Source organism: Oncorhynchus keta, chromosome 9 (assembly GCF_023373465.1).
Source record: "Oncorhynchus keta strain PuntledgeMale-10-30-2019 chromosome 9, Oket_V2, whole genome shotgun sequence".
Lineage (NCBI taxonomy): Eukaryota > Metazoa > Chordata > Actinopteri > Salmoniformes > Salmonidae > Oncorhynchus > Oncorhynchus keta.
This window is the reverse complement of record NC_068429.1, coordinates 32,455,865-32,476,649: the sequence shown is the minus strand read 5'-3', so window position 1 is coordinate 32,476,649 and position 20,785 is coordinate 32,455,865. Positions and strand designations below refer to the sequence as shown.

The 20,785-nt window shown below is 43.9% G+C and overlaps 1 protein-coding gene across 2 annotated transcripts in view; it reads left to right on the top strand.

Annotated features, from left to right (window-relative positions):
• The first annotated feature begins 4,610 nt into the window (after positions 1-4,610).
• LOC118387572 (arrestin domain-containing protein 1-like) overlaps positions 4,611-20,785 on the top strand; it is a 43,863-nt gene continuing 27,688 nt past the window's right edge. The window contains exon 1 of one of the 2 annotated variants that reach the window (XM_035776061.2): positions 4,611-4,808. In XM_035776061.2, the coding sequence (XP_035631954.1) occupies positions 4,691-4,808 (118 nt within the window). In that variant the 5' untranslated portion in view covers positions 4,611-4,690. Of the gene's footprint in view, positions 4,809-9,260; positions 9,379-20,785 lie in introns of those variants that run through there. The other variant, XM_052525698.1, reaches the window with a different exon arrangement.

Below are 20,785 nucleotides of genomic sequence, written 5' to 3'. Positions count from 1 at the left end.
GTCTCCACCCCCCTCCAGGTGTCGCCCATCTTCCCCATTATCCCCTGTGTACTTATACCTGTGTTTTCTGTCTGTTGCCAGTTTGTTCAAGCTCGCCAGCGGTTGTTCCTGTCTTTTCCCAGACCCTCTTTTTCTTGTCCTCCTGGTTTTTGACCCTTGCCTGTCCTGACCCTGTACCCGCCCGACCACTGCCTGTCTCTGAGTCTGCCTGCCATCCTGTACCTTTGCTCCACCTCTGCCTGACCTGACCCTGAGCCTGCCTGTCATCCTGTACCTTTGCTCCACCTCTGCCTGACCTGACCCTGAGCCTGCCTGTCATCCTGTACCTTTGCTCCACCTCTGCCTGACCCTGAGCCTGCCTGCTGTCCTGTACCGTAGCCTCTGCTCTGGATCATTGACCCCTGCCTGCCTTGACCTGCCGTTTACCTGCCCCTGTGGTTACAATAAACATTGTTACTTCACACAGTCTGCACTTGTGTTTTACCTTGATTCCTGATAAGTAATGTTACTCTGTACTGCTACTGTAGTACAACTGCACATTAAATGCATATAACATATGTCACTAATAAGGCTCAGAATCAAAACATGTGGTTTTTTTCTTAAATGCAATACACAAATTAAAAATGATCAGAAATGTGAAATTACTTTATTCTAATAGTCCCAAGGTCAATTGTAATGACAAATTAATAAAACAAACTCTTTGCATTACTTTAAATAACTCATTAAGACTAAGCCAAGAGAAAAGCAGTGTGTGTGCGCGCATACATGAGAGAATTACTGCCTCTGCTTCAAATCCTTGATTTCATTAACAATAGGACACAGCAGGTCAGGGTGGTACAGTGGATTTCAGACAAGCGCACCACTAGCGTGGGATCTCCTCAAGGCTGTGCACGTTCTCGACTGTTGTACACATTGTACACTGACTTTAAAACCTACCCTGGTAGACACCTGATCAAGGTTGCAGACGACACAGCACTGGTCAGTCTATTCCAGGGTAGCGAGGAGGAGCATGTGCCAGTCTTGGAGGACTTTTTCATGTGGTGTGACGACTCTCACTTAGTGCTCAATACAACAACGACCAAAAAGATGCACATCGAATTTTAGGAAAAATGTTACACCTTCCCGGCCGACTGTTAAGGGACAAGACAGATGTAGTGGAGCAGTATAAATACCTATGTGTTGTACTTGACCACAAGCTACAATGGGAAAAGTGTACTAAGCAGATTTGTACTTTTAAGGAAACTCAGCTATTTTAATGTTGATCGTGTTCTATTGTCACTGTTTCACAAGCCATTTATTGAAAGTATCTTAACATATTAACATAATTTGCTGGTACGGAAATACTAGTGTCTCTCAGAGAAACATGTTAGCTCTGCTAGTAAGGTGCTAGGGGTCAAGCAGGCAGGTCTGGATGTCATTTATGATATAAGAGCCTTCATGAAAGTTCTCTGATGGACCCCAGAAATCTCTTTACCAGGAGTTTGAGCTACTCCCCACTGGGCGATGTTACAGGGTACAAAAGAAAAAGGGCCAAACAATCCTTTGTCCCAGCAGCAGGAAGGCTCCTGAACATTGTAGTTGATAGAGACCTACAGCTAACATTGTGGTTGATAGAGACCTACAGCTAACATTGTGGTTGATAGAGACCTACAGCTAACATTGTGGTTGATAGAGATCTACAGCTAACATTGTGGTTGATAGAGACCTACAGTTAACATTGTGGTTGATAGAGACCTACAGCTAACATTGTGGTTGATAGAGACCTACAGCTAACATTGTGGTTGATAGAGGCCTACAGCTAACATTGTGGTTGATAGAGACCTACAGCTAACACTGTGAACCCCGGCGTCTCTGTCCTCCATTCTCTCCTAATGTCTCCCGCCATAAAAGGCAATCCTATCCTGCTAGGATTTCCTCCCAAGTCCAGGATCCCTTCCCATCCAGAATCTCTTCCAAGTCCAGGATACTTCCTCCTCCTGGACACGCTGCTTGGTTGATGGGATATTCTGTAACTATCGTTGGAATGAATATCGGACCAAGGCGCAGCGTATATTGAGTTCCACATAATTTTAATGAATAAAGTGAAACTTAGCAAAGACAGAAACAATAAACTAACAACGAACCATTACTACAGCGCTGCTACGTGCAATAACATAACAAATCCCATAACACAGGTGGAAAAAATGCTACTTAAGTATGATCCTCAATTAGAGACAACGATAGCCAGCTGCCTCTAATTGGGAATCATACCAAAACACCAACATAGAAAAAACAAACTAGAACCCCACATAGAAAATATAAACTAGACTAAACCCCTAGTCACGCCCTGACCTACTCTACCATAGAAAATAAAGGCTTTCTATGGTCAGAACATGACAAATAGTGTACAGATGAACCATTGTTCGCTCATGAATTACACTTTTTCTACCTGTATTTATTGTCTGTATATGTCTTTTGTCTATGCTATTTCCGATTATGTGTTATGTATGCACAGAGCCGCAACCCAAATCACCCCATGGGGATAATAAAGTAATTATCTTATCTTTACACCCTGCCCTCATTATTCAGCTTCGTCCGGATCACTGCCTTCACTTGCTCGTAGTCCACTCAACATTTCTGATTGACGTGATCTGTAGTGAAACATAAAAACACGAAGAACCATATTAGTAAGCAATAAAAACACTTTTGCTTGATTTTTCTGGTCCAAACTATATAGCACAATTAAGGCCCGCATCAAGCCAAATGCGATTAATTCATCTTGTGTGAGCTACTGCTATACTTCTAAACAGGTGTCAATAATCAGATCTCAGAAATCAAACAGGTCATCAGATAGGTTGGGATGGCTGATAGGCTATAGATGCTGGGATTAGGTTTAGGTATAGAGCTGAGGTTGGGTTTAAGTTTAGGGTTCTGGATAGTAGGTAAGCAATTTGTTGATAGTTAGTTGAACATTTAGTCACAATCCAAATACTGTAAAGAACATTTTTCAGTGTTTAAGTTTTAATACGTCTACATGTAGCTAAGCCTTTGTCTGTGTACATACCGATTAATTGCTGCACTTCTCTTTTGGGTCACCCTGACAACATCCTGGTTGTGTTGGATGCCCTCCTCCCATTCAGCAAATGTGTTACCAACATTTGGACCAGTGGTTACATTATAAATGGGTTTACCTGATTTGGACCTAGTAGGTGTCTGGATGAGGACGTTCAGTGTAATATGATGTGGGCTACTGCTTTCAAGTCCTGATAGCTGAATGCCTCTACATGCTGGTGTTACAAGTACATCCATCTACAGTACACCTTCAGTTGCCGTATCATGTGACTATGGACTGCTGCTGGCATCACGTTTACATGGATTGATTTATCCAATGTAGTTGAAAATGGCACACATTTTGTAAATTACTCATAAATTGAGTAATAGATGGGGATTGACTGTGAAAGAAGATGATTATTTCAGCTACTTACTTCTACAGGTGTCTGAATCAGCAACCTGGGGGATAAACAGTATACAGTACAACACACTGCTTCAAAATTGAATACTTATTCAAACAAGATCAAAACCATTTCCATGGATACCGGTAGTAACTTGGCAACGGCCGTGTCTGTCTGTTGTCGTGGAAGCATATGTCTCATTACATGGGATGTACTCTGCTTTTTCTGCAATTAATGACTGGGATACAGCTCAGTCATCGTCTCTCTCTCGCTCTATCTCTATCGCCTCTCTCTCTTTTAAACATACACATGCACACACAAGCAAGCTTGTTCGTGTGTGTGCATGAACGTGTGCATGCATGTGTGTGTGTGAATGCAATAAATGTATGTTTCACCAACTTGCACTTCAATATATCACCAATTACAGTGCATGCACTATTAAAGCAGTAAATGGTAGATGACGTACCTTAGATTAATATGGCAGAACCAGCTCTTCATTTGGGAACAAAGTACAAGTCCCATTTCAGCTTGGGAGCTCAATCTCTCCAGGACACTTTGACTATTTTCGCTAAGAGCTGAGAGCTATAAACATCACATTCCTCTGCTCAGAAGCATAATTGAATCTGGGCTGAGTAGGACAAACTGATGATGTCAGCAGCATGTAGCTACACTCTGGAGATGGGGATTTCCCTGCTGTGTCTCGTTTCTAGTGATGTGGGGGTGGGGATGGATGGATGAATGGATGGAGAGAGGGGTATCCCACCATCCAGTGTTTGATGTATCCTTAGGGCTTAGGCTACTACTGAGTGGATGTGGTCTGGGAGCTCAACTCAATCAATGATTGGATGTCTGAGAAAGAGTTGTAGCAATATAGAATAATGCAAAGAAGGCCAATGTTTGTTAGCTAAAACTGGCTACTACTGTAGATACAGTGTTACTATAATATCTACACTGGGATGTGTACTGTGAACACTGTCAAGGTGGCCTAAACACAATGACCTAAATAACCAAAGATTTACATTGTGTGGTCAGTTATGGAAGAGTACCAACCTTGAATAGATTCAATGTATCCGCATATAATTTTTAAATAATGGATCAAATATTGTCGTAATGACGTCACTGCTACTGGAAACTGGGTGTCGTGCGTGCTGCAGCTGGGCCAAGAGAGCTCTGTCTGCTCAGCTTCCTTTCAGCGGTAGACCGTTGTCTCGCGCACCACTAAGCGCTTTTTGTTGTGAGACGCAGAGGGTTGCGGAGTCATGGGTAAGCTTAAGGAATTCGATATTACTTTCACCAACAACAAAGTGGTCTACAGCCCTGGCGAATCCATAAGTGGGTCTGTGAAAATTACAACCGGTACCTCACTGCAATATAAGGGTAAGATTACATATTTTTTGTATGTATCACTGGCTCAATGAAGCGCATCAGGGTTCGATTTCGGTGGACGAACTGAACGGGAAGAGAGGAACTTTTCCTCTCTTTACATGGCCTAAACAGAAGATACCGTCCTTAAAGTGTTCTATTGTTTGTTCTATTTGTATTTTGCCATGCAAAATAGGATTGAAGTAGCCTATATTTATGTTTGATACATATTGCGCATTGGTGCTGGGTTAAGTGGACATGCCTGTTCTTGACTGAGACAGCAGCTGATTTCAGATGTTTACGGCTGTTTTGGTAAGAGATCAAATCAGACAGTAGGCTACATACTGTAACGTTACCGCATTCTGTTTCGTTCTAGTTTAGTATGACCTGTAGCTTAGTGTTCACAGTTTCACATCTGTTGCTAGTTATAACGGTATGTCGTGAAGCAAAACCATGATCATAGAAAGTCAACAGGTGTGGTTGTGTAATGATTTTCTCATTTGAATCTGGTCAATTGTTAGTAAAAATATACGGAATATTTTAGGACTTGCATAGATATGCTGTTTTTGATATGGTAGATTTGGACCAACAGTGGATGATCAGTTCTAGAGAAGGTAGGTTAGGCAAGGTGGAGTGCAGCTTGTAAGGTTTCCATGGTGTTACACAAAGAATCTATTGTTTATATTGTGTGTCTAGAAGTGATCTTAAACTGGATTCATGTCAGATAATAGGAGAATGCAATCAGTCTATAGCCAGAGACAATTTTCACATAATGTCTATGTACATTTGAAGTCTGAAGTTTACATACATTTAGGTTGGAGTTATTAAAACTTGTTTTTTAACCACTCCACAAATTTCTTGTTAACATGCAAGTGGGTTAGGACATCTACTTTGTGCATGACACAAGTAATTTTTCCAACAATTGTTTACAGACATATTATTTCACTTATAATTCACTGTATCACAATTCTAGTGGGTCAGAAGTTTACATACACTAATTTGACTGTGCCTTTAAACAGCTTGGAAAATTCCAGAAAATTATGTCATGGTTTTAGAAGCTTCTGATAGGCTAATTGACATCATTTGAGTCAATTGGAGGTGTACCTGTGGATGTATTTCAAGGCCTACCTTCAAACTCAGTGCCTCTTTGCTTGACATCATGGGAAAATCAAAAGAAACCAGCCAAGACCTCAGAAAATAAATTGTAGACTTCCACAAGTCTGGTTTATCCTTGGGAGCAATTTCCAAACGCCTGAAGGTACCACGTTCAACTGTACATACAATAGTACGCAAGTATAAACACCATGGGACCACGCAGCCATCATACCGCTCAGGAAGGAGACGCATTCCGTCTCCTAGAGATGAACGTACTTTGGTGCGAAAAGTACAAATCAATCCCAGACCAACAGCAAAGGACCTTGTCAGATGCTGGATGAAACAAGTACAAAATTATCTATATGTACAGTAAAACAAGTCCTATATCAACATAACCTGAAATGCCGCTCAGCAAGGAAGAAGCCTATGCTCCAAATCCGCCATGACAAAAACCATACGGTTTGCAACTGCACATGGGGACAAATATCATACTTTTTGGAGAAATGTTCTCTGTTCTGATGAAACAAAAATAGAACTGTTTGGTCATAATTGACCATCGTTATGTTTGGAGGAAAAAGGGGAATGACTTGCAAGCCAAAGAGCACCATCCCAACCGTGAAGCACCTGGGTGGCAGCATCATGTTGTGGGGGTGCTTTGCTACAGGAGGGTCTGATGCACTTAAAAAAATAGATGGCATCACGAGGAAGAAACATTCTGTGGAAGTAACATCTCAAGACATCAGTCAGTAAGTTAAAGCTTGGTCGCAAATGGTTCTTCCAAATGGACAATGACCCCAAGCATACTTCCAAAGTTGTGGCAAAATGGCTTAAGGACAACAAAGTCAAGGTATCGGAGTGGCCATCACAAAGCCCTGACCTCAATCCCATAGAAAATTTGTGGACAGAACTGAAAAAGCCTGTGTGAGCAAGGAGGCCTACAAACCTGACTGTTACACCAGCTCTGTCAGGAGAAATGGGCCAAAATTCACCCAACTTATTGTGGGAAGCTTGTGGAAGGCTACCCTAAACGTTTTACCCAAGTTACACAATTTAAAGGCAATGCTACCAAATACTAATTGAGTGTATGTAAACTTCTGACCCACTGGGAATGTGATGAAAGAAATAAAAGCTGAAATAAATGATTCGCTCTACTATTATTCTGACATTTCACATCCTTAAAATAAAGTGGTGATCCTAACTGACCTAAGACAGGGAATTTTTACTAGGATTAAATGTCAGGAATGTCAGGAATGTAAACTATGTAAACTTCCGACTTCAACTGTAAATGGAGAACCTGACGAATTACCCTTGTTCAAAAAGTTATTGCACCTTCCTCTCTTTCACCTGATATATGACCATTACACAACATTATTAAACAGTTCCTTGCTTGCAACCAAATTCTGTATACAGTACAGAGTTTTCAGATTTGTGAGGTCACAGACTGGCACACGAGGCTAGTGAGATATAAAGCATATATTAGGCATTGAGACTTTGGCCCTCCACATTGTCAGGTATGGTTACTTGAAATGGAAACCCTTCCCAGAACCTCCATTAATGTAGTCTGACTAATGCAAAGTATTCTGCAAGCATCCATCATATGACTTGCCAAGTTCCTCTTCAATCTATGTTTGCTTTCTTGGTGAACACTTGCAGATGGATCTGATCTAAATTTGAAATGACATTATACTACATGTGTTATTCAGGTATCTTATTAGTAAGTTTGAATAGGAATGTTTTCCTGTCTGAATCATGTTGTCTGACTTTAACGTAAATGCTTAGTTATGTGATCAATGAAATCATCCTTTTAAATGCAATGGCTGCCCTATTTGATTTATGGCATCATCATCCGTTAAATGCCTTGGCTCTAAATCTGATCAATGACAGACTGTTTTAAATGCCCTGTCTGTGACCTGAGAAATTGTCTTAATGTAGTAATGCCAGTCATGTTTTTCTATACAGTGATTGGTGAAACATTACGACCTGATGAATAGGGTGCAGGAATACTCTGTGTTCCTATCAGAGGCTGTACATTCAGAAGAGTCCAATTCCAATCCCCTCACTATCCATCTCATAACACCAGACAGATAAACCTTTTTTTAATCCAACCAAAATCCATTTAGATTAGTAAGAGAAATACATGGTGTTTTTCTGTGTCCTATCCTTAACATTGAGATTCACATTAGGAATGCCAGTGTTGAAATGTATGACACATGTATCCCATCTACTCTTGATATGGTTGCTGCTGCCCCACTCTAAAGCAATGATAACAACCCTACTGTCCATTGTGACACATGTCAGCACTCAGTCTTATCTCTCCCTCTGAGTTTTTTTCCACCATGGATGTTGCCTATAGAAGCTCCACTCCTCAGAGCGAGAGGAGGCAAAATTGGGTGAAATTATTCTCTTTCTTCTTGCCGCACCATTGTCCGTGAGCTGCCTAGTTTCTACACAATCAGCCTAGTCTCCTCTCATTTAGTCAGTCTGCATGAAGTCTGTGAGGCCCTAGGAGACCGTCCTCAAGAGCTTTTTAAAATGATTCTGCTGAAGTGTAGCCAAGTCTATTTCTCTAGCCAGCCCTAGCAAGCCCTGAATCGTGTTGAGGAACATCAGACACTGGTTCTTGTGTTTCATTATGCCATCGTCACTATAGGCAACAGGACTGCTGTGAGGATATTTTAGTAAAGGAGATCGATCTAATTGAAGTCACATGGGTGCGTCTTTTCTGTGGGTAAATATGTGTATCAGGCAATACAGTGTATGCTAAATGTGTACCATTATTACATGCATTACTTCATCATATGAGCTATATGGATTTGCTCCATAGCCGCCATGTATTTACATTGTGATCTGAGTGAGGTGTATACAGTTACCCAGTATTGTACTGCAATAAATAGATTAGTAAGTACTGTGATGTCTGCAGCCCCCGATGTGTCTGCTATGGTTAGTATGTAGAGCTGTAAAATGGATGATGAGGGAGATTAAGTGGCCAACTGTATTATTGATGAAGAGTAGACCATTAGTCTGTATTGATTAGTTAGCAGAGAAAGACAAACACAAATAAACACACACAAATAATGCACCTGTTATTACAATTTGTTATTATTTAGTTGTGCATTTCTAGCCATATCCAGAAAAAACGTTAGGTCTGATTCTTTGCAATTAATTCAGCACAAGTACACATACAGGCTAGCACAGGTACACTACAGGCTAGCACAGGTACACTACAGGCTAGCACGGGTACACTACAGGCTAGCACGGGTACACCAAGGCTTTACATTTTTTTGTGTATTCAACTTAGCATTCATTCAGTGACAGGGAAACCCGCGGAGTCTATAATAAGAGTGTGTCCTTCCCTTATAGATCTGACGTGGTGGCTGTGAGAGTCAGGGTGTCTATTCTATTCATTGTGCTGTTCTGTGTTGACTGGAGCTTCCCCCGGGTGAGCAGCATAGTGGGCCCCAGTCTGAATATAGACATCTGATACAGTAAGGTAACAACACTGTATTGATACTCCTGCTTTTAACAGAAAACAGGTTGTTGTCAGAATATATCATTGGCTCTTGCAGCTGATCCATCTGACAAGGCCTGATTTCTGCACTTTCAATGTGATGTTAGTAGTGGGGCTCTAGCGAGAGTAATACTTAAAACACAGATACATAGTAAGGAAAAGAAAGTGTCCAAAGGTGAGGCTTGAAGGAAATGAAACCTAACATTTCAGGTAAAAACAGCTCTACAGTCTATCTAATAACCTCTTGGAACTGGGCCAACATAGATAAACCAGAAATAAAACAGTGCAGGCCTATAGTAGTTACTAGCATCTGGAATGTTACTCTCCTGGAGAGAATAATAATGCCTGTTTGGGTTAACTGTACAAGCCTAAGCATACTGCAAACAGCAAGGTGGGGAAATCAGTCTTGGACCTATTCAGCCTGTTTGTTTGTAGCTGGCTGATAATGGATCTCGGTTGAGCTTGTGCAAACAGAAACAGACAAACATTTACAGTAACCCAACACTCATTAACCGTACCAGAAACCACTGCCCTCACTAAAAACACTCTTTACCTTTCCATGTCATGTGGTCCCGTGTAACTCAGTTGGTAGCGCATGGTGCTTGCAATGCCTGGATTGTGGCTTTGATTCCCACAGGGGACCAGTATGATGTATGGACTCACTCTGGAAGAGAGTGTCTGCTAAGTGATTAAAATGTAATGACTGACATTGCTTGTTTCAGTTTGCCCTGTAAGACCCACAAAACACAAGGCTTTCAAACACATGTTGTTGGGATGGTAAGGTCATGTAATCAGTTTGAACTTTTATGGTTCATTCCCTGGTGAAGATGAGTTGGCTAGGTAACCACTAACCAGCATTAACCTTGATGACTCCTGTCTCACACCCACTTCAGCAAACACTCCCTGTCCCTGCATTCCTGGCTGTAAATGGTTGTGAGTCACAAAGAAAGACTTCCCCACAGGGCCAGGGTCTCAGTTTCTCCCTGGTCTGTCTAGACTGAGGAGTTTAACTAAATCATGATATAATCATAGCTAGGTCTGGCACAATTACTGTATAATCATGTAACCAAAGATTATGGATGAAGACCATCATGAAAATACAATAACCTCCAATAACTGTAAATAAATAAAAACAGCCTTGCTTTCGTGCCGTTGAGTCTTTACAACGTGATGAAACTTTGTTGGCTGAAACAAGCAAGGTGTTGTAGCAATGCCCCCTCCCTGCAGCAGCAGCACATTCAGGGCCCATTCCTCTGCCCAGGCGTTGCTGACGCCTGCCAAATCTTACAACACCTGGATAGGTATTTTACCTATAAGCTAACCATCCTATGTTATAGCAATCTGGTTTCCAACGGCACAGTCGAAGATGTGGCACGCAACCATTGGTTGATGCATGCAACGTCTTTGCAGGGGAACGCAACCTATGTCATGAGCGGAGACAATAGGAAAATTTACGTATTTAAAAAAACAAATGCTATTCAAACTATTTTAACGGTGACCACGGTCATTTGTCTAACCAATAACCTATGATCATTCTATGAACGTCACAGTCCTAATCATAGCCCTGAAGGAGTGTGGAGGGAAGATTGTTGATGATTAATTAGCTAGATGTGTACGACTTATGAGGCAAAAGGTCCAAGTATTGCTTTGCCTCAGACGTTGATGGGATTACTTACAATGGTTAAAAAAGCTTCATACAATATTGTTGAATTGCTCAGTCCTGGCAGCATTAACAGCCACCACCCACTACCTCCCCTTTTGGCTCAGACATATGATTGGACCTTTTCTGACCTGCGTACCCCAACTCCCTCATAAACCTCTACTCTATCAGAAGCCCTCGGTGGAAGCCCACCACTTCCTCAACCCCCACGCTCCTTTCCTTTCTCCTCTTCCCTTAATCTCTTCCTCTAACAGACAGCCAACAGGACTTAGTTCCCTAAAGTTATATTTGCCTGGCTAGTCTACTTGGCTGCACTGGAGACAGGGGTTTGTAGTTTATTTCCTTTCTTGACAAGTGTAAGCAATAAGCTGATGCCCATCAATTGAGTGGCTTTAACTTGTTCAATTGTTACAGATCAGTGCAGACAGGTAGCTAGTCTAAAGATCAGACTCTTCCTGGGTGGGGATGGATGAGCCACCTACCACTGATGCATTGTGTAAGAGGCAGGAACATTGGTATCCTGCTTTGAGATACAGATTATATTTTTATTGTCATTATCTACCCACCAGCTAGAGTTTCCATTTAGCGTGTGCTGTTATCTGTTGTGACACAATGTCACAGGCGATTGGCTGTTTTATCGTTTACTGGTACTGTATAAGCTTACGAAACTAACTGATTTCCTCTAACTGACTAGTTTTCTTTAACCCTCATGATGACAAGGATGCAAACATTGATCAAGCATTGGAACGATTATCTTGAAAGGCCAGGGTTCAAGTGAACACAGCCTGGAGACAGTAGTGGTGGGCTGGAGACTAGAGAGGTTTTGTTGTGGGTAGTGTGGGGCTGGTAGCTCCTCTGGAATGTCACACATTCCACAGTACCACTCTCTACTGCTGGAAACCAAATGGAAGGTTTGATGGGTCTGAGCTGACTACCCAACACAAGTCTACTGAGTGTACAACTTCTGTTACCTGAGACAGGTCAGAAGGCCTGTGTGTGTGTGTGTGTGTGTGTGTGTGTGTGTGTGTGTGTGTGTGTGTGTGTGTGTGTGTGTGTGTGTGTGTGTGTGTGTGTGTGTGTGTGTGTGTGTGTGTTGGTTACCATGCCAGCAACTCTTAAGATCAGTGGCCACTGGAGAGAGGGGGTTTCTACTCTCCTTCTTCGCCTCTCCACCTGTAATAGTCTAGGTTCCAGGTGCCCTTTCTCACTCTGCCCCTCCCCTCTCCTCTCAAAACAAAGGCTCCTCTGGCCACAGGAATTTCTCCATCTCCCTCTAGTTTACATCATCTCACACAACAGTTTATGCTACTCGTATTCAGTTGTTTGGTAATGGAATCATGTTGGAAATCCATTTATCAGGTCACAGATTTCTCTATTTGACCTAGTTTGCTGTGTCAGATCAAGTGGAAAAAGTATTTAAGGATTTATCACAAAATGACCCAAACTGATTATGATTTCCTATTTGGCACAAGGGTAAGCAAGAGTTGCAACATTCATTTCACCCGTGTTTGAACTGCTCAGGATTCTATGAAATGCTCTGAAGTAGTTAAACAAATGACTTGAATGAGTCTTTAAAACCAGGCCTTAATATAGAAACACATTGATGTGCATAGATTTCACAGATTTCCACAAATTACAATCTAATCCTTCCACACTAATTCAGCAGATCCTCCAGCTCAAGTCATTTCCATGTAAAAGGACCCATGAGCACCAACATGTGTACAATTCGGTGTCAAATGAAAGCTACGAGTTCATATTTTTTGAGAAATGAAGGCAAATATAAATTTTCCAACCATTACATCCTAAAAATCCTTATTTCTTATTTCCTTATTTCTTATTAATCCTTATTTCTGGTCAAACAGATGGAAAAGGGAACTTAGAAACCATCTAGCAGAAAAAAATACCCCGGCCAACTAATATCAACACTTATATTTAGTTGTGGTCCTTCTGTAGCTCAGTTGGTAGAGCATGGCGCTTGTAATGCCAGGGTAGTGGGTTCGATTCCCGGGACCACCCATACGTAGAATGTATGCACACATGACTGTAAGTCGCTTTGGATAAAAGCGTCTGCTAAATGGCATATATTATTATTTATTATTATTATATATTAGTTTTGGAGACATTTGTCTGCCTTCTGTAAGTTTAAGAAACGTTGCCTTGTGCCTTCAAATTCAGTTACCAAAAACCCACATATCTTTAAGATATTTTCACATTTCTCTCCCTCGTGAGGAGGGAGGATAACGAATGTTTCTCAGAAGTAACAAGTAAAGGTAGACCTATCAATTAGTTATAGTGCTTTTACTGGTATCAATTTTGTCAATCAATTATTAAGTGATTAAAACTTGAAAATGGAACTACTGCAATTAAATTGGCTATAATGGGAAATCATAGTGCTTCTACACCAGCATTGCTTGCTGTTTGGGGTTTTAGGCTGGGTTTCTGTAGAGCACTTTGAGATATCAGCTGATGTAAGAAGGGCTATATAAATACATTTGATTTGATAGTAGTCACAAACACAGTTGGGTTCACAAGTTGGGACAGCACAGCACAGTAGAGTGCAGTAAAGAAAGGTAAAGTACACAGTAGTTCAGTAGAGTAGAGTTCAGTACATTACACAGTAGAGCACACTAGAGTTGAGTACACTATAATGTATTGTACTGTACTGAACTCTACTGTACTAAACTCGACTGTACTGTACTGAACTTTGATGTCAATGATTGGTTCAGATTTGGCCTGGTCTTGTTTGGGGGCAGAGCTCATTAAAATAATAGCCAGTGTGTAGAATAATACCCGAATATGCAAAGGTGACTATTACATACCTTTGTGTACCTATTTAGGATACAACATCATGAAGAGAATGACATTCATATCCATAATTATGCATTCCTGTGTTGTACAGATTTTACATTACATTACATTTAAGTCATTTAGCAGACGCTCTTATCCAGAGCGACTTACAAATTGGTGCATTCACCTTATGACATCCAGTGGAACAGCCACTTTACAATAGTGCATCTAACTCTTTTAAGGGGGGGGGGTGAGAAGGATTACTTTATCCTATCCTAGGTATTCCTTAAAGAGGTGGGGTTTCAGGTGTCTCCGGAAGGTGGTGATTGACTCCGCTGTCCTGGCGTCGTGAGGGAGTTTGTTCCACCATTGGGGGGCCAGAGCAGCGAACAGTTTTGACTGGGCTGAGCGGGAACTGTACTTCCTCAGTGGTAGGGAGGCGAGCAGGCCAGAGGTGGATGAACGCAGTGCCCTTGTTTGGGTGTAGGGCCTGATCAGAGCCTGGAGGTACTGAGGTGCCGTTCCCCTCACAGCTCCGTAGGCAAGCACCATGGTCTTGTAACGGATGCGAGCTTCAACTGGAAGCCAGTGGAGAGAGCGGAGGAGTGGGGTGACGTGAGAGAACTTGGGAAGGTTGAACACCAGACGGGCTGCGGCGTTCTGGATGAGTTGTAGGGGTTTAATGACACAGGCAGGGAGCCCAGCCAACAGCGAGTTGCAGTAATCCAGACGGGAGATGACAAGTGCCTGGATTAGGACCTGCGCCGCTTCCTGTGTGAGGCAGGGTCGTACTCTGCGGATGTTGTAGAGCATGAACCTACAGGAACGGGCCACCGCCTTGATGTTAGTTGAGAACGACAGGGTGTTGTCCAGGATCACGCCAAGGTTCTTCGCGCTCTGGGAGGAGGACACAATGGAGTTGTCAACCGTGATGGCGAGATCATGGAACGGGCAGTCCTTCCCCGGGAGGAAGAGCAGCTCTGTCTTGCCGAGGTTCAGCTTGAGGTGGTGATCCGTCATCCACACTGATATGTCTGCCAGACATGCAGAGATGCGATTCGCCACCTGGTCATCAGAAGGGGGAAAGGAGAAGATTAATTGTGTGTCGTCTGCATAGCAATGATAGGAGAGACCATGTGAGCTTATGACAGAGCCAAGTGACTTGGTGTATAGCGAGAATAGGAGAGGGCCTAGAACAGAGCCCTGGGGGACACCAGTGGTGAGAGCGCGTGGTGAGGAGACAGATTCTCGCCACGCCACCTGGTAGGAGCGACCTGTCAGGTAGGACGCAATCCAAGAGTGGGCCGCGCCGGAGATGCCCAACTCGGAGAGGGTGGAGAGGAGGATCTGATGGTTCACAGTATCGAAGGCAGCCGATAGGTCTAGAAGGATGAGAGCAGAGGAGAGAGTTAGCTTTAGCAGTGCGGAGCGCCTCCGTGATACAGAGAAGAGCAGTCTCAGTTGAATGACTAGTCTTGAAACCTGACTGATTTGGATCAAGAAGGTCATTCTGAGAGAGATAGCGGGAGAGCTGGCCAAGGACGGCACGTTCAAGAGTTTTGGAGAGAAAAGAAAGAAGGGATACTGGTCTGTAGTTGTTGACATCGGAGGGATCGAGTGTAGGTTTTTTCAGAAGGGGTGCAACTCTCACTCTCTTGAAGACGGAAGGGACGTAGCCAGCGGTCAGGGATGAGTTGATGAGCGAGGTGAGGTAAGGGAGAAGGTCTCCGGAAATGGTCAGGAGAAGAGAGGAGGGGATAGGGTCAAGCGGGCAGGTTGTTGGGCGGCCGGCCGTCACAAGACGCGAGATTTCATCTGGAGAGAGAGGGGAGAAAGAGGTCAGAGCACAGGGTAGGGCAGTGTGAGCAGAACCAGCGGTGTCGTTTGACTTAGCAAACGAGGATCGGATGTCGTCGACCTTCTTTTCAAAATAGTTGACGAAGTCATCTGCAGAGAGGGAGGAGGGGGAGGGGGAGGAGGATTCAGGAGGGAGGAGAAGGTGGCAAAGAGCTTCCTAGGGTTAGAGGCAGATGCTTGGAATTTAGAGTGGTAGAAAGTGGCTTTAGCAGCAGAGACAGAGGAGGAAAATGTAGAGAGGAGGGAATGAAAGGATGCCAGGTCCGCAGGGAGGCGAGTTTTCCTCCATTTCCGCTCGGCTGCCCGGAGCCCTGTTCTGTGAGCTCGCAATGAGTCGTCGAGCCACGGAGCGGGAGGGGAGGACCGAGCCGACCTGGAGGATAGGGGACATAGAGAGTCAAAGGATGCAGAAAGGGAGGAGAGGAGGGTTGAGGAGGCAGAATCAGGAGATAGGTTGGAGAAGGTTTGAGCAGAGGGAAGAGATGATAGGATGGAAGAGGAGAGAGTAGCGGGGGAGAGAGAGTGAAGGTTGGGACGGCGCGATACCATCCGAGTAGGGGCAGTGTGGGAAGTGTTGGATGAGAGCGATCAGATCAGGGACCCGTGATGAAATTTCATTAACGCAATTCTATTACTGGGTGTAAATTAATTTCACTTACTGTAGTTCAGTAAGTCAATGTGTCATTTCATAGCTGACACCCCATTCTTTCTGTAGACATCGTTGAATCTTAATTCGGAGCAGATACAGTGGGGCAAAAAAGTATTTAGTAAGCCACCAATTGTGCAAGTTCTCCCACTTAAAAAGATGAGAGAGGCCTGTAATTTACATTATAGGTACACTTCAACTATGACAGACAAAATGAGAAAAAAAATCCAGAAAATCACATTGTAGGATTTTTTATGAATTTATTTGCAAATTATGGTGGAAAATAAGTATTTGGTCAATAACAAAAGTTTATCTCAATAGTTTGTTATATAACCTTTGTTGGCAATGACAGAGGTCAAACGTTTTCTGTAAGTCTTCACAAGGTTTTCACACACTGTTGCTGGTATTTTGGCCCATTCCTCCATGCAGATCTCCTCTAGATCAGTGATGTTTTGGGGCTGTTGCTGGGCAACAAGGACTTTCAACTCCCTCCAAAGATTTTCTATGGGGTTGAGATCTGGAGACTGGCTAGGCCACTCCAGGACCTTGAAATGCTTCTTACGAAGCCACTTCTTCGTTGCCCGGGCGGTGTGTTTGGGATCATTGTCATGCTGAAAGACTCAGCCACGTTTCATCTTCAATACCCTTGTTGATGGAAGGAGGTTTTCACTCAAAATCTCACGATACATGGCCCTATTCATTCTTTCCTTTACACGGATCAGTCGCCCTGGTCCCTTTGCAGGCTGACTTCAGTAATCAGTTGATCAGTGTTTCCTCTGACACATTTGTCTGGCTGGCTTCCCGCTTAAGCGGTGGGTGTTAAGCGGTGCGGTTTTGTATGTCATGTTTCAGAGGACGCATGACTCGACCGTTGCCTCTACCGGGCCCGTTGGGGGAGTTGCAGCGATGAGACAAGATCGGAATGGGAAATGATGTCATTTGGAAATCCTCGCTCTGTGAGAAAAGCAGAAATGAAAGGGAAAACTTTACCGATGTCAACTAGATTGTTGATGATGCATTGATCATTCTATAAATATATGACATTATTCTGGTGATCAAGGCTTTATTTATACTGAACAAAAATATAAAAGCAAATTGAAACAGTTTAAAAGATTTGACTGAGTTACAGTTCATATAAGGAAATCAGTCAATTTAAATCAATTCATAAGGCCCTAATCAATGGATTTCACATAACTGGCCAGGAGTGCAGCCATAGGTGGGACTTAGAGGGCATAGGCCCACCCACTTGGGAGCCAGACCCAGCCAATTATATGTATTTTTTCCCCCACAAAAGGGCTTTATTTAATGACAGAAATAGTCCTCAGTGTCATCAGCTGTCCGGGTGGCTGGTCTCAGACGATCCCACAGGTGAAGAAGCCGGATATGGAGGTCCTTGGCAGGCATGGTTATGCGTGGTCATTGGAGGCAGTTTATGGTAGAGAAATGAACATTCAATTATCTGGCAACAGCGCTGGTGGACATTCCTTCCGGCAACATGCCAATTGCAGGCTCTGTCAACTTGAGACATCTGTGGCAATGTGTTGTGTGACAAAATTTGACATTTTAAAGTGGTGTATTATTTTCCCCAGCACAAGGTGCACCTGTATAATGATCATGCTGTTTAATCAGCTTCTTGATATGCCACACATGTTAGGTGGATGGATTATTTATGCTCACTAATAGGGATGTAAGCAAATTTGTGCACAACATTTGAGAGATGTAAGCTTTTTGTGTGAATGGAACATTTCTGGGATTTATTATTTCAGCTCATGAAACATGGGACCAACACTTTACATGTTGTGTTTGTATTTTTGTTCAGTGTAGTATTTTAGGCACATAGATATCTACTTAGGCACATAAATCTACTTTCACCCCTGCCCATAAGTATTTCTCCAGTGGTGTCTTTGCTAATAATCTCAGTGATCACTGTCCAATTAGGGATACCAAACAGATTAACACTGATTCTCATATAATTATGAAGAAACATTTTCACCCCACAAGCTTTTCTTCATGATATGTATTACTCTGACTTCTCTATCAGCTGCATGCCTGACCCTGAATTAGCATCTATTTTTATCTCTCTGGCAAACACGCTCCCTTTAAGTACCTTAGAGTATAAAATAGAACAAATCCTTGGTTCTCTATAGAAATTTCAGATGTTGTTATGATGAGTAATCAGGCCTGGGCCAAGGCTAGAAAAACTGACTCTGTAGCTGATTGGCAGCTTTTCCAGATATTGAGAAATAGATGCACTTCTTCAACCAAGAAAACTAATCTAGCTACTTTCTAAATTCTTTCTCAGACTCGGCTGATGTTAAACAGTTAATGCACTGAAGCGTGGAAATTCCTCTCCTTCTCTGGCTAAGCAAGTTGTGTCAGACTCTGGCATCATTACTGAGAAAAATGTGATAAGTGATTCTTTTAATATGCATTTTATCTCAGCTTTTTATTTGAAAGAAATTATGGTTTAATTGACCCTGGTCAGCCAGTCGCCTGCTTGCCCCTCTCTCATTTCAACAACTTTGTACTGATGTGTTAGACGCCTTGCCCAAGATTGAAAAGAAAATCCACTGATTTTGTGGTATTCAATTGATTGGACATGATTTGGAAAGGCACACACCTGTCTATAGAAGGTCCCACATTTGACAGTGCATGTCAAAGCAAAAACCAAGCCATGAAGTCGAAGGAAGTGTCTGTAGAGCGTCAAGGCACAGATTTAGGGAAAGATACCAAAACATTTCTGCAGCGTTGAAGGTCCCCCAGAACACAGTAGCCTCCATCATTCTTAAACGGAAGAAGTTTTGAACCACCAAGACTCTTCCTAAAGCTGGCCACCCAGCCAAACTGAGCAATCGGGGGAGAAGGGCCTTGGTCAGGAAGATGAACAAGAACCCAATGGTCACTTTAACAGAGCTCCAGAGTTCCTCTGTGGAGAACCTTCCAGAAGGACAGACATCTCTGCAACAATCCACCAATCAGGCCTTAATGGCGTTCCCAACACCGCAGTGGACGAGCGTCGTAACCACTCGTCCACTGCAAGGGCCCGTCTGGTTCAGAGTCCATGGAAGTAGGGCCGGCTGATATCCCAGGACGCCCTTGAAGGAAGTCCGGTGGAGGAGTGACGAAGTGATTTCTGGGCATAATCGACCCAGGGAAGGAACCTGGCCCACTCCCCCTGCCGGGCCTGGCAGTGACTCCTTGGGAACCTCCCCAGATCCTAGTTGGTCCTCTCCACCTGTTCGTTGGAGAGGGATTGGATGGTGCGGGTGATACCTGGGTGTCCAGCGGCGAGGGATGTTTGTGCCCAGGTCAACAGCCAATCTCTCACCCCCGTGGGGACGTAGATGCGCTCTGGAGGGCAGATAGCATGAGCGGGTTCCCTCTCCACAGCCTGGCAAATATTCACATATACGTCCCAACACACAGGGCCAACAATTCGGGAGGACAGATTGATAGACTGGAGGGGACTCACAGGACCCTCCACAAACGTGGGTGTGGGAAAGCAGGTCAGGTCCTCCGGGAATTCTGGTCCCCAGGCGGTAAGTTCAGGGAGGAGGCAAGGGCCTGGTCGATGAAGTTCCCAGCGGAACCGGAGTCCACTAGAGCTGTAGAGACAACACTTGAGGGACAGCCAGCCAGGGAACCAGAAAAGGTTTGGTGGAAAACGATGATAATAGAATACTCATGCCTACCATGGGAGATGGATGGTCATGGGGCCACCTCTCTGCTCTAGAGGACCCCAGGTTGGGACACACTGGACACTGCTGAAGCTGGTGTCCCTCCTGGCTGAAATAGGGACAGAGCCCCAGCTGTCTCCGGTGATGCCGCTCGGCTGCGGAGAAGTTTGGCCCCTACCTCCATGGGTTCAGGCTCTTCCTCAGGACAGTCAAAGGAGGGAGACGAGTGACGAGGTGGACACTGGCGCTCCCGAAGAAGGCTATCCAGACGGATGTCCATCGCGATGAGAGTTTCCAAGGATATGTTGTCTTCCCGACATGCCAACTCCATCTGGACCTCCTCGCGCAGTCCACTGTGGAATAGAGTGCAGAGCGCCGGCACATTCCATCCACTGCCACAGTCCGAAAGGTGAGGTTGTACTCCGCAGCGGTCTGGGCACCCTGCTGGTCGCTCACCTCCCTCTCTGCCCTGTGGAGGATGGTTGAAGGCCCACTGAACAGAGCCATGAACCTCTCATAGGAACCCAGCTCCTCCTCTCCTCTGTCCCAGATGACCCTAGCCCACTCCAATGCCCGTCTGGTCAGCAGGAAAATGACCGTGGCAACCTTGGACATCTCAGTGGTGGAGGCTCATGTCTGATAGGTGAAATAGAGGGAGCACTGGAGTAGGAAGCCATTGCATTTCGATGGAGTACCATCATACTTCTCCAGAAGGGACAGTCGGGCATGGTTAACTTCTTGCGTCGAGCCATCCCGGATCCA